Source organism: Stegodyphus dumicola, chromosome 1 (assembly GCF_044657685.1).
Source record: "Stegodyphus dumicola isolate Sdum_Otavi_A_Nest chromosome 1, ASM4465768v1".
Lineage (NCBI taxonomy): Eukaryota > Metazoa > Arthropoda > Arachnida > Araneae > Eresidae > Stegodyphus > Stegodyphus dumicola.
The window spans coordinates 207,844,525-207,859,357 of record NC_140768.1 but is presented as its reverse complement, the minus strand read 5'-3'; the positions used below and the strand labels follow the sequence as shown (position 1 = coordinate 207,859,357).

General features: G+C 33.1%; 1 protein-coding gene across 6 annotated transcripts in view; it reads left to right on the top strand.

Annotated features, from left to right (window-relative positions):
- LOC118187360 (protein bicaudal C homolog 1-B-like) overlaps positions 1-14,128 on the top strand; it is a 254,265-nt gene extending 240,137 nt beyond the window's left edge. For 5 of the 6 annotated variants that reach the window (XM_035357562.2, XM_035357558.2, XM_035357561.2 and 2 more), the window contains 3 exons: positions 6,482-6,627; positions 9,691-9,787; positions 11,359-13,724. In XM_035357562.2, the coding sequence (XP_035213453.1) occupies positions 6,482-6,627; positions 9,691-9,787; positions 11,359-11,432 (317 nt within the window). In that variant the 3' untranslated portion in view covers positions 11,433-13,724. Of the gene's footprint in view, positions 1-6,481; positions 6,628-9,690; positions 9,788-11,358; positions 13,725-13,861 lie in introns of those variants that run through there. The other variant, XM_085825071.1, reaches the window with a different exon arrangement.
- The last annotated feature ends 705 nt before the right edge of the window (positions 14,129-14,833 follow it).

The following is a 14,833-nucleotide window of genomic DNA, read 5'->3' as shown; positions in this document are numbered from 1 at the left end:
GGCTGATTGGTCTATAATTTTGAGGGACCTTTGGGTCCATTCCAGGTTTTAGAATAGGAATGACTAATGCATTCTTCCAGCTATTAGGATAATATTTTAACCTTAGCATTGAGTTTATCAAAACTGCTAGGTAAAATATGAATTTTACTGGTAAGTTTTTAATCATGCGATTAGAAATCCTATCCAGGCCAGGTGCTTTTGCAGGTGTGAGATTTTTGACAAATGCAGAAATCTCAGTCATTGTTGTGGTAATGGGTTCCTCAGATTGTGTATCTGAGGAGAGAAATTCTTCAACTTGGTGTTGGACTTCATACGTGTGCTCTGCACAGGAATCGAACATGAGTCCAGTGTTGGGTGAAAATTGTGTTTGAAGACTGTCCGCAATGCGTTCAGCCTTCTCAGTGTCTGTTAATGCCATCTGGTCATTGACCGTGCCCATTAGGGAGGGAATGTCATATTTTGGTTTGCGAAGCCGTGCGCTAGCTACCCAAAGGCTATTGTCAGAAGTCTTTAAGGACTTAAGATAATTTGTGTATTTATCGTCTGTGTATTTCTTAATATCAGACTTGATCTCATTCTGGATTCTTCGCAGTTGCACTCGAAAGTCTTCCAATCGTGTATTTTGCCAATCTCTGTGAAGTTGGTTTTTAATTTTGATTTTGTCTTTAATGAAATCAGGTAATTTATAATAATTTTACCTGAATTTGGGCTTGGAAGCAGCTGTAAACGCACTTCCCAGGGTTTGGTTGAGCCTGTCAATGGCTAAGTCAACCTCCTGATTATCGTTAATTTTGATAGGGAGGAGAATACCATTTTCCAAGACATACCGAAAGTTGTCCCAATTTGTAGAGACTTGCGCTGGTAAATTTTGGTTGATTTTGGATGTTTTAAGGGTGAGGTGAACCGGATAATGGTCAGAGGACAATTCCGGGATCACTTCGATCGAATAATCTACTGGAATATTTTTAAATAATGCCAAATCAATAATGGAAGGAGCACCTAACCCTTCAGGAAACTGGAAATGGGTAGGTGTGTTCGGCGCTATAATTTAGATACGAGTGTCCTGAGCCCAAATTTTGAGTTTATCGCCATAGTTGTTGGCAGTGACACAATCCCAACTTCTATGACGGGCATTTAAATCTCCTGTGATAATCAGGTTAGTTGCAACACCACTTAATTTTCTGAGATCAGAGATAAATGCTGGTCCCTGTCTCGGAGGCATATAGCAGGACGCTACTGCTATTGGGGGGCAATTTTGAATATGAATTTGAATAATAGTCGCTTCTAAGGCCTCCAGTGGTGACGTGGGAATTCTAGAATGTTTTAAAGAGCGTTTTACATAAATGCTAGTACCGCCACTAGCATGAACAGTGTCACTGATGCATACCTCTTTGTCATTTCGGTAGCAGAAATAATTCGCGATGTTCGCGCAAAGTCCCTCAACCAGATGTGTCTCTTGAACGAGGAAGAGGTCCATGTGGTGCTCATAATAAAATCCCGGACTTCGTGAATCTTCTTCTTGATCCCGTTGGCATTCCAGAAGAAGATCAGGAGGGTGTCAGTTAGTTTAAGAGGCCACAGTATGCCTCATAAATATAAAACGCTCTCTCAGGCCCCGTGGAGACATTTCGGAGCTTTGGGAGAGCATTTCTGAAGGCCTGCAGGAGTGTCTGATGATAAATTCCAAACTCTGAGGCGATTTGGAATACACTCCTGAGGGTGTCTGTACAATTGCCATCATCTACGGTTGGGGCTAGAGCCTGGGCCGGTGGTGTTGGCTGGAGAAGAGGACTCTGCTTCGATGCGTGCTTCGCTGCAGGGGCTTGCTTCAGGTCCTTCGTAGATGGTGGGAGTCCGGGATTTTTCCGTCCGGAAACGACTTCGCTAAAAGAGGGGTCCGTGCTGCTATGAGGAGCTTTAGCCGGAGCCGGTACAAATTTGGTTTTCCCGCTACCCGGTCGAATGGGGGGATTTTTATTTTTGTTCATCGGGTTTCGAGGGCAGTGAAACCAGTTGGCTGCGTGCCGCCCAAGGCAGTTCGCGCAGGTGTTGGCTTCTTCCGGGTCTTTAGTGCACTGGTACGCGTAATGCGGGCCAGCACACCTCAGACACCGGATTGGTTGTGTGCACACTGCGGAACTATGAAAGAAGCCCTGGCAGCGCCAACACTGGCTCGGCCCCTTCTTCCCGATGTGTTTTTCAAATTTTATTTCAATACCAAACATTGAGGTTTCTTCGAAAATGTCATATACATTTAGTGATGGATTTAATTGAATCAGAAATAATGGCATGGGATAGCGGGATTTGTGCCTACGGAGTTGCGTTACATTAATGACAGAGTATCCCAACATCTGCAGTTCTGACTTTATTTTTTCTGCTTTTGCAGTGTTGTGTAGGCCGCGGAGAATAGCCTTTACGGGCCGATCCTGCTTGAGGTTAAATGATTTGTACTCGGCGCCCTGATTAGTAAGAATTTGGGCAACCGAGCGATAATCTGCTTCGTTCTGCATTTCAATTCGCAGGAACTTTCCTTTCATGTGGCAAATTGCCGTAGGCACAGTGGCTTGTACTAAAGAAGTTAAAAAAATTCAAAATCTTTTGGCTCTATAAAGAAAAAAGGAATTTTCCTCTTACTGCTACTAGAGCTCTCATTAGGGGGGGGGTACCGTCAACGGATTGCTCCTCTGGTTTTTCTTTCTCCCTCTGAGGGGGGATAGCTGCTGGCTGGGTGGGAGGTTATTCCTTCTCCGATCGATCGCTCCAAAATGGAGGCAAGGCATTGTTTGGAACCTGTTTTTCGGGTGAAATCGGTGCACCTCGTGAGATAAGATGGCGAGAAGGCTGCTGAAAACCTTCATCGTCAATTTTTCGAATTTTTTTATTTTTAGGTAAATCAGTATTTTCTCTGCTATTGATAGTTAGTTTTTGAATTTTTTTGGTGCTATTAATGATTTTATCAGCTTGTAACTTTGCTGGTTTAAGGATTGAATTTGAATTTTGGGTTTTAGCCGAAACGTTTGATTTTTGAGAGTTATCACTATTATCACTGATTTCGTTAGCAGATTTAAGAAGTTTTTTGATGCATTCATCTTCGGTAGGTGGGATGGCAAATAGAGGCAAGTTAAGGCATTTGGCAAGATTAGTGAGAGATAAAAGCATTACCTGCGACTCCTGCTTGACGCATTTCATGTCGAAGCTCGCAAGTGGTGTAGATCGTCTGGCTCTGCTCAGGTTCTGTTCTAAATCCGTAAATCGGGCCTTTAACAGATAGAGTTGTTTTATCTGCAGAAGTAGATCATCCGGATTAATTTGCTCATCTTGGCTTGTATCAGAGACAGGGACCGTCGAGTCTGTAGACACCGATGTAGCCATGGCAGAGCTGATATCAGGAGGGTTGCCTGCCATTATTTCCGGCGTCGCTTCGCTGTTGGTGGTTGGCGTGGAGCTCACGTCCTTTCTCCACGAGAGTCACCCTGCGAATTGCGTCTTGGAGCTTTAAGCTGTAACTATGTCTTAAGTGAAGATAATTTTCTTTATATAACTCTCTAAGAGTAGGGTTACAATTTCGTTGAAACCTACGTCTAGCAGCATTAACCTGCTCTCTCATACATTCGATTTCAGTAGTCCACCAAGGTACCTTATGAACTCTTGACTTTTTTAGAGGCATGAAAGCCTTGGATGCGTTATAGAGAATCGAGACAAAATTTTCTAGTCAAGAGTTTAATGCATGCTTATCCGTACAGATAGAGAATCGAGACAAAATTTTCTAGTCAAGAGTTTAATGCATGCTTATCCGTACAGCATTGAATAAACTGCGACAACTCATCAATTGACTGCTTACATGTATTGTAAAAAATATCCCAGTTAGCTTTCTTTACACTGAAGGCAATCTTGCTGTTTTTTCTGTCATAGAGAGTGTTATTAGAAGCTACAGATAGTTCAAACTCAATCGTACAATGATCAGAAAGGGATTCATAATCTGGTTGACATCAATGCAAAATATCTGCAAGAAGATCAGATCCTACAACCGTAATGTCAATATAGCTTGAACCTTGAGTACTACAGAAAGTAGGACCACAGTCTTCGTTTATAATGAACAAATTATTCATACTTAAAAATTCGCAAAGTTTTAACACCTCGATAATCTGAAACTGGACTATGGCAAATTTCAGATTGGCTGTTGTCATCCATAGCCCAAATCAATCTATTACAATTTTTTGAAGTTAATGCTACATTAATTTTATGCAAATCCAAGACGATATTTCTGCTAGGTTCAAAATAATAGGAAAAAAAGATAAAATTATGAGTATTGAGAGTAAAATCATGAGTATTGAGAGTAACATGAAGAAACACCATATTATAATCAAGATTATTAGTATCAAGCAGAGTAGACAGCTTTTGATTCTGTACAATAATAGCAGCTTTAATGGTATCACTAATAGCATCAAAGTAAACCTGGTAAGAGGTAGGCAAGTTAGGAAGAGCATTTATAAGAGTGAGGCTTCTGAACAAGAGCGATATCAATGTTAGAATTTTCCGTATTTAAAACAAGCTGCTGAGTAGCCATTTTCGAACGATGAAGATTAAGTTGAATAATTTTAAGAACAGAAATGGACAAGTTAAGCCATAATTAATTTGAGAAATAATTCTATTCTTCATAAAAATGTGAGAAGGACAATTTTCGGTGAAAGGCTCATGCTTGACATCAACTTTCTTACCAACATCCTTGATTTTGCTATTATAACGAATGCAATTTATGCAAACGTGGTTTTTTTTATTTTGGCAGTGCTCACTTTTATGTTATTTGCACATTTGAAGCAAGCAACAGAATTTCTGCCCTTTGTAATTATAGCCAAGGCATTTAAAGCATCTATTTATTATGATAAACTCCTCTACTTTACAAGCCGACCACTCAAAATTCAAATATCCCAAAGATAGGCATTTTCTGTATAGCTCGAATTTCATTTTGACAGCGATGCTTTGAGTTTTGGAATTTTTTAAGAGTATAACATAATTTCATGTCATTAATACTTTCATTACCATAAAAATGTCAGGATTTTGATCAAAGGGAACAGTTAATACATCTTTATCATCAATTTCATTTGGCACATTTTTAATAAGTAGAGCAGGATTTTTCTGTCTTGAAAGAGAAGAAATTAGTTCAGGTTTGTTGTTGATTTCATCTTTTAGTTTATCACGATCAGTTGAAGAGCATTGCACTAAAATTCTGTTATTAGAAATCGTCCTAATATTTTTTATACTTAATTTCTTTTCTGTAGGATTAATTATTAATCCTAATGAATGAAAGTTTTCTAAAGTTTTTTTAACATCAAGGAATGTAATGTTTTCCAATCAAGTAGCTGCCAAAGCAAGCAAATTACAGTTATTTGACTGTTTGTTTAAATTTTTTCCCCTAGATGACGATACCACCTCAGCATAAGAAGGTCTCATAACAGAGGTTTTCAAACTTGCCACACAAGCTTTGCGATAACTAGCAGATTGTAATCTTTCAAAATTTTTAATTATAAGAGGTTTTAACTCACCCAAAGCAGTCCTAGCATGTTCATGCAGCTCACCGTTCATATTAATCTAGATGCAAATGCTGTGTTGATAGTATCATAAAGTTTTTCAAGAGACGTGTAAAATGCGTCAAACTCTTAACCACCATCTTGAGTCCTCATCCAGATGGAGCCATAAAAACCATTTTGAGGCCTTGCATACTGACATCAAATGCTGTATTGCAGAAATTCACTCAGGTATTCACTTTGCATAAAGTGCTTGATTCATCATTAGAAGACGTAATACCTTAATTTGCATATCAGAAATTGTTTAATCACTCTGCTATAGGCTTGTATTCAATACATCCCTTCAGAAATGGATTAGGTAGTTCATGGAATATTATTTTTGGGCATGTAAAAATGAGGTAAAGGTCATGAGAGTTTTTTTTTTTTTTTTTTTTTTTTTTTTTTTTTTTTTTTGTTTGTTGTTGTTGTTGTTATGATTAATCAATTCTATTATTGTTAGATTTGTGTAATGATTTTTGGGCAATGTATTTTAATTCATACTATCAAAACATTGTTAAAAAGATTTAGACATATTAGTATTAACAGATCAAATATTTTTATTAGTTTTTTTTTAAAAGTATGAAGTAGACAGAAGTTTAATTTTTTAAAGCTTTTTTATAGTAGGTGATTAATTTGTAAATTTAAAATTACATGATGCTGTTATGAAATTAGAAGTTTGGAGATCTTTTCTATCATCATATTTATGGCTGATTGGAAATATCCCTCCAGCTTGGCCATTTAAATCTGATTTTTAAACTTTTTAAATCTATTAAACTTGTAATTATGATGTGCAATTTGGAAATATCCCTCCAGGTTGGCCATTTAAATCTGATTTTTAAACTTTTTAAATCTATTAAACTTGTGGTTAATTATGATGTGCAATATAATTTTGTCTTTTTTTTTTTTTTTTTTTAAAGAGGAGAATGTGTTTAGTCATAGCAACTATTTTGATTTTATGCCGGATGTATCTGTTCCATTGAATGATACTTCAAAAAATATCTTGCCTGAGTTATTGTGGCAACATGGGCTGCATAATTACCTTGACATTTTCACTAAAGAAGAGGTAAGACTATTTTTATATGGAAGTTATACCCTGTTCTTAATTTTTTTTTTAAATGGTAGTTTTGGTTATGTTAACAGTTACACTTTTATTTAGAGCACATTTTACCAGTAAAGCAATATTTTAAATATGGTAATTAGAAAGGTATTTTTCAAAGCGATTATTTATTTTCAGTTTAAATTCCCCCCCCCCCAATCCCCGTAAATTGCGTTGTTCTACATTCAAAAAGTGGTTTATGACTGTGCATAGCTGTTTTGGAGGAAAAAAAAACAAAGAATTCCGTCCCCCGCTGAAGATAGTATGCCACGAAACAGAAAAATCTGAAAATATGTAGCTAAAAGTCACTAGGTGTTTATTGTTGATATTTGCTAAGGCTTTATTAACAATATATGGAACTCTCTTTTACTTTTTTAAAGCGGGCATTTGAAGTGACTCTGCCTTCATGTGACATCTGTCGTCATCATTGCACAGAGGCAATTAGAAGGTTTTAGCAAATTAGGTAGCAAAAAAATAAGTTAGCAAATTAGGCAATTAAAAGGTTTTAGCAAATGAAACGTCTTTTCTAACCTTTCCATTCAATGCCATAGTTATGAGTATTTGGGAAAAAATTGCCATAAAAATGCTTGTTCTGAAGTAACAAAACTATAGCATTGCTGTTCTTCAAGGTAGGCTGTCTACTAAATTTCAGTAAAGTGCTATGGAAATTTGTTTCCATATTGCAAGTGCATAGCTAACAAATGTTAAGTTACCAAACAATTTATGCAGTTACAGTTGTCCCAGGAAACATAAATGTATTACAATTTCTGGTGAAGTCGAAACCAATTCTTTAGTGGTTGGTCTATGCTGTTCCCTTTGCATATGTTTACACTCTGAAGCTAGGATCTTTTCTTATGAGTATGTCAATAGACAAAATGAAACAAAACAAAGAAAGATTAGATAGTTGCTACAGGGTGGGGTGTAAGAGTTTGTCGATAGTAGTTCATAACTCTCATACTTAAAAGATACTGAAATCAAGAGATTAAGTTCTAATATGGGAAAACTGTAAACTTATGTGTTTGTTGTAGATTTAGTCAAGATCTCAAAAGGGTAGACAGGGTACATCCTTCATCAAGAACAAAGAAATCTGCAAGGCTTTGTTAAATTTCTTCGGTTGTAATGAAGAGGGACCCGTGATCTTGACTTTATCTATGCCAAACACAAGGCTATTTATTGTGATGCTTATTTTACCTTTTACTTCTTTCAAACCTCGCCTTCAGCATAGTGCAAATCCATAAAATGCCATTAGCAGGAGATTCTTAATCCAGATGCATCTGAGAATGCCATGATCACAAGTCATGACTTATATATTTTAATATAGAAATCCCTTTCAGTGCAGGTGGGTTTTGCTTCATTTACTGTGTTTTAGATTTATAATGATAAATACTGGTGCCATCATACAACTGTCTTTTGAATAGCTTGCTGCAAAATCTATCTGCAAGGGGAAATAATCTTCTTATTGATTTTGTTCATAAGTTGAGGTATTGATATCATGCTTGTAGACTTTGGTAGTGTGGATCTCTAAGGTTCTTCGCCCTGCTTGCTTTAACAAGAAAGGTTCTGTGCTTGCTGTAAATCAAGGCATGTGAAAATATCTCTGCACAGAATTGGCCATGCTTGTGTTCAAACATGACCTGTTTGAAATGATTCATTTTTTTGGGGGGGGGAGGTCCATGTATGTGATAGTAAAACATATTCATAGTAGTTATGCATTATTTTTGTCATATATCCGTGAAATATTGGAACTAAGATTTGTCCAGCAATGTTAGGCTTTTATGAAGAGAATGCTAATAAATTTAAGGATTTAAGACCCGTGTTTAGTTTTATAGCCCTCGTGAAAGAATTCCAAATGTATAAAAAATTTTTCCAAATGGTATTTATTAAGAGAGCTAGAACCTGTTTAATTTTCAACATAATCGTAGAACATGGAATTTCAGGATAATTCAACATAATCGTGGAACATGGAAGTCAGGGTTGCTTGGTGCTGTCTGCTATTTTTAGCTTTTTTATATTGTCCACGCTTCATTTGAGCATGAAAATTAAATAAAAGCATAAACTAATAAAAGAAATTACATATTGAATATTAAAACATTTAAATTAATCAGAAGCTTATAAGCTTTGCAACAACAAAGATAAGGCCTTCATTTATTATTGCGAATAAATCATGCTTAATCCATTCTGGAATTTATTCGAGGAAATAAGTGTTTAAGATTTACTACATAATTTTCAATACAGACATTTTGAGTTTTTATGCATTTTTGCCTTGTTGCGAAGTGAGAACTGAATTAATTGAATGAGAAATACTAAATCGTCTGTGAAAAGCCTTTTCTTTCTTGTTTTGTTTGCTTAATTTCTTTTGTACATCGTTCTAGATTTATTATAGTATTTGAATAGAACATGTGACTATGATTAGATAATTCTTCAAATGATATAAATTTTGTGCATTTTGAGTTATGAATGAAATATAACGCTGTTAAGTGAACCTAGCGCCAGAGTGTCGCTATGATAAACAAATATATTGAACTTTAAAGAGTGCATTTATTCTATTGTCTTTTATGCTTTATAGATGAAGTAGATTTAATTCAATCCAATAAGTTAAGAAAAAATGCGTATAATTTAATATTCCTTACAAGGAAGTCATGGTGTACACATCAGATTTTTTATATTGTCCATGCTTCATTTGAGTATGAAAATTAAATAAAAGCATAAACTAATAAAAGAAATTAAGTGTTTAATACTAAAACATTAAAGTTAATCAGATGTCATAGGTTTATGAATCTGATTGAAAATCTAACTAAAAACTCTGGCTAAAAAATGTTTAGTTCACCTTTTAAAATTAGCTGATGTCTTTATGATGCTGGTTTATTTATTTATTTTATTTATTATTTTTTGATTTTTGAGAATTAAGTATTAGGCATTCTGTAGCTAAAGGATTATCTGCTGCTAAAGTTGTGTAGTGGGTAATGATGATGGTGATTATGATTTTTATTTTCTTCTATATTTAATTTTTGTTGTTTTTCAATTTTTAAGATTGACTACAAGACATTCCTATTGCTTAATGATGAAGATCTGTTAAGATTGGGTATTGGATTTCAAGCCAGGATGAAACTGATTTGTTTAATCAGAGGTAAATTCCTTTAGATTTTATGTTCAGAAGATTCTCACAGCATTGTGAAAGCTAAGTTTAAAACGAAATGTTAGATTGTTTTTAAAATAAATTTCATATTCTTTCAAAAGAAAAGGTGACAAATATGTTAAAAATCTCCTTTTCACCAAAGATACAGATTAATCGTTTTTATGTGTTGACTTTATCTTACTGAATGTTACAAAAGAGAAATATGTTTGTTATATTATGTAGGGGAGAAACAGCTGACTTCAGTAGTATGTGGCATTAATTTGCCTTCTGTTGGATGATAGGTGAATGTGTCGCTTGTTTCAGTATTGAAGTTCTTCAGTAAGCTGACAACATGCAATCCTCTCATATCAGCTAGATGTTTTATCAGCTAGAGGCAATAAATTGATTAACATCTTACTGTACATTGGTAAAAGTGTTTTTTAAAAATCTCTATAAGCTTAATGCAGTTTCATAAAAGTCATGAAAATGTAAAATGGTCAATAAAATATGACAATTATACTTAAGGAATAGGTGGATGAATGCATTGAAGTGGATTGTAGAGTGATAATATGCTTTCTGGAACAGATATTCAACATGAATCATAGTAGACTATGGATAGTTATGCATTTTGGAAGTGTTGGGATGTTGCAAATTTGAAATGCAGGAACGTGTGCACACACGCAGTAAGCGCATGGAAAATATTGCTCCCGGTGAAGCATAAAAGTTCACAGTAAAAAACATTGGATATACAGAAAGTTTTCAAGTGGGCTTAGGATGGAACTATTTCCTGTAACATCAGTGATTTGCCCATGTTTTCCAAATTAGTGTGGCCAGTCTAATACTCTGCTCCATTTCCCATGAGGCACTAATTATTCTGGCGAGATTTTATTTAGAGATCTTAAGCAACTACCTTATCATCCTATGATTGAGATCTCATTTTATTGCTGTGGGGGAATACTGAAATATGACATTTCTAATTGAGGCTGAATTGTATGGTCATGTGATAGATGGATGCCTTTCTAAATTCAAACACTTTTAAGAATGATATGCACAGTTATTGCATCTTTGGGACTGCTTTCTGTATGCCTGTGACAGTTCATTTTAATTGGCCCTCTTCTATAGCTTTTTATGATACATAACTTCATGTACATTTTTATGATTGTTGTCACATTTTCATCTGAACACACCAAATGATATGCTTGTTATTGAAAACTTTGAATAATACTTCTGGAGACTGCTGAAAATTGTTAAAGCAGATTAAATTTCTGTAGGTGCTTAATTTTGATTTTCCTTGAATTAATTGAATAAAAATAAAATGATTTAAAATAATAATTGAGATTTTCTCTCTCAAGGTGATATATATCATGTGCTGATTATTTGCATGAAAATGTAATGGTATTACCTTGCCAGAGTCCCATAATATATGGAATTTTTATAGTAATTTTGGAATTTTATTCTAAAAGATATCAGCTAGATGTTAAAAAAATTAACTAAACTTGCTGTAAATGTCTTAATTCTTTCTAAAATTATAAAAATATAATTTTGTATGTAACTCAGAAAAAAAAAATGCTTTTATTTGATAGAATTGCAGGATACAGAGATGTTGAAGATGAAACCAAGAGATTTTAATGCTGCTCCTGGTGCTGGTAGAAAATAAAAACTGGAAGAGAGAACTTGCTATTTTTTGTTTTGGTCATATATTATACTTTAATGAAAAAATGCAGAAAGATTTTTTTTAAAGTAATGGAGGACATTTTTTAATGGTGATATGATCTTTGGTTGTTATCATTTAAGTATAATACTTAGTTGATTTTTGTGCTGATGTTAGATTGTGTATTGGAAGTTCTCAAGATTGTGTATTGGAAGTTCTCACTTTGTGAGCATATTAATTATTAACAACAATATCATCAATATTCTCTTTTTGTGTGCATCAAAAAGAAAATGTAAATTAAATATTGATTTTTATTGCTTTATTTACAAAATCTTGTTTATTGGGCCAGTGCATTAGAATTTACAAGCTTGTTGACTCCTATGTGTTTTACTTTATTTTCTATAGACTTCTAAAATGTCTTGTCATTTTTATATGTGTGTACATGCAGTTAGGAACTAACTTCCATGTCTGTCATGTTTGATATCTCCGTTATCACTAGTATTTGTGATTTATGTGTCCAGTAACATAAATAAGACTTCAAGAAACTGAAAGTATTACAATGCATGCTTTATTTTATGAAAATTGTTAAATCTCTGTATTGAAAAAGTGAGAGTAGTTTTAATGTGTGGTTTTGTTAGTCATCGGTATTGATTACCATTTAAACTGAAATGTTCATCAAATCTAAGAAACATTTTATATGAATATAACTGTCTCTTTGCATGCCTGACAACTTCATTAAAATGAAATTCAGAAGGCAGAGCACAGAGGGAATTTCAAAAGAGAAAACTGAGACTTACCTGATGTTTTGAAGCAATTGAAAGATTTCCAAAGTTCTGCTTCGTTAAATCAACTTGTTCAAATTTCATAATAGAAATATCCAAAATTAGGAAACAAGAAAGCCTATGGCATTTTAAAACTTAAAAAAGGAAAAATATGAATTTTCATTTCCCTAACATAAGTGTTTTTACTGTATTATAATTTCTTAAGATTATCATAAGCGTTGTTATATTTGATAACAAAAATCACTACGGATGAAGTGCATAGAATTAAAATTTTTACAGTCAAACTAGTTTCAAAATCGCAGATATTGAAAAACCATTAAATCACATGACATTCAAAAAGGAAATAATTTGCTTTCTTCACCGTTAAAAGGACAAAATGGAAAAATAAACTAAATATTTGCTGAGATTACTAGCTTGATATATAAAAATCTGACGAAAAATTAGCAATTTGGCACAACTTCTGGTGTGTGTACAAAAAAATCAGAAATTGTTTAAAAAAAGTGTTTCATTTTGCATGTAAAATTAAAAACTACAATAATTTCAGAAAAATTGTTGAGATCTTAACAGTTCACAAATGTAGCATTCTTTTGCTTATTTTGTTTATATTTTTAGATTAAAATTTTTTTCCCCTTCTGAATTTAAAAGCAAAATATTAAGTGTAATGCATGCACCTGATAATCCTTTGTATTTGGGTCGTATCATTAAACTGATTTTTTTTGGGGGGGGGTAGTTTTGGACAGTCCTTTGTTATTAGGATTTTTAATTTGTATCTGATAATCTTGTCATTTTAGTATGCCTTAAAAAAGTCTTTTGAAGATAATAGTTACAATTCTTTGTTATTTAAGTATGGCTTCTAAAAACAAAATGTCTTGGTCTAAGATAACAGTTACTATAAGAATAAATTATTAGGCTAAAATTTTAGTTATATATTCTATAAGCATAAATTTTTGGACTAAAATTTATTTTATTAATAATTTTAATTTCAGGTACTTTTACATGGTATTTTACTGTGTGAATGCTTTACTATTTTTACAGAATTAAATGAATTTAAGGCATTTACTGTTAAGCTGTCTGGAATTTGTTCCAGAGTAAATAAAATTAAGTATAAAAATGCCAAAAATGTTATATTTTTGTAAAATAATAAAATATTTCTGTGTAATATGTATACTTTCCTAAAGAGTAATTTGAAGTAGATTTTATGCCTAAATTATGTATTATGCATTTATCAATGTGCATCTAGAAACCAAAGATATTTTCTTGTTTATGATATAAGAGTATAGTCTTCAAGTGCAATTTGAACCTTTGTTTCCTAAAATATCTAATCACTTTTTGTTTAATTTTTTTTGTATTAATTTTGAATCTCTGTTATCATGTTACTTAAAAGTGTAATTCATATCACTTTGTTTTTATGTATATAGTTAATTGTGCCATATGTTTTGACATTATTCCATATCATGTTATTGATATTATTTTTTATATCTGTGTTGAGTATGTTAATAAATGTTTTTATTCTTCATTTTTGTATATCTTTTGTAAACAATTTCAACAGATATAAACTTACTTTTCACTGTGCTTAAAAAAAATATTTATGGTATAGGAGTTGTTGAAAAGAAAGAAATTTTGTGGTGTAATCTGTATTTCTTGCGGTTCCAGGTCAGGCAGTCATAGTGAACAACAACCCCTTTCCAAGATGTTCTTCGAAATACTTGTCAATTTAGTAAGTTGCTGTGTTAACATAAACTTGGCCCTGTAAAAATTTCTGTGAAACAAAATAACATGTCTGATATTTGGTGATAAGGAAGGTGATAACCTATTAAAAGAATTGTTTAGCACTAAAAGGTGTTGTAAAAGCTTGAATATTAAATATGTGGCATCTTACAGCATCTATTATAAACCATATCAATAAAAAATCATTTCTTTCCTGACTGTTTTATTTTAAAAAAAGAGAAAGAAGCAAAATCCCAGTTTAAAAGTTCTGAAATGAAGTACGGTTCTGCACATCAGTTTATTGATAATAGCAATGCATTCATGGTGCATTCATTCAAGTTTGAATTAATGAAGAAACAAGGATTCTTCATTAATTAAAACTTTTTATTTTTAATACAAACACATCATTCAAATAAAGGCTTATTCTGTAAAATTAAGAAAAAATAAAACTTGCATTGACTTCAGTTGTGCAGATCAGGGGTTCTTAAACTATGGTCGGCAAAAATTTTAGTAGTTTTGATATTTCTTTAACTTATAATAATTTTATTCAGTTTTATTAATTACCAAATATTTTTACACAATGTAGCTTAAAATAAAGATAAGACAATACAGACAAACAAAAAAATGAAAACGTTTCAACGTATTCTTTTTATAATAAAAACGTTAATTTTCCTTGCCTTGCATGTGACGCTGTCATTTCGTCTGTTACTTATTTAAAATTTTCACATTGTTGTTCTATGTCTTAAAATTAGAAATTAAAGTTAATGACCTAAAACTGCAATAGTATATTGCTGTACAAGTGAGAAAATTGACAATTTCACTCACGCGCATGTCGGATTTGCACCATACCTATAGGGTCTCACAAAATTTTTGTAAATATTATGGGGGTCCTAGAAGTCATGAAAAAATCTTTGTGAT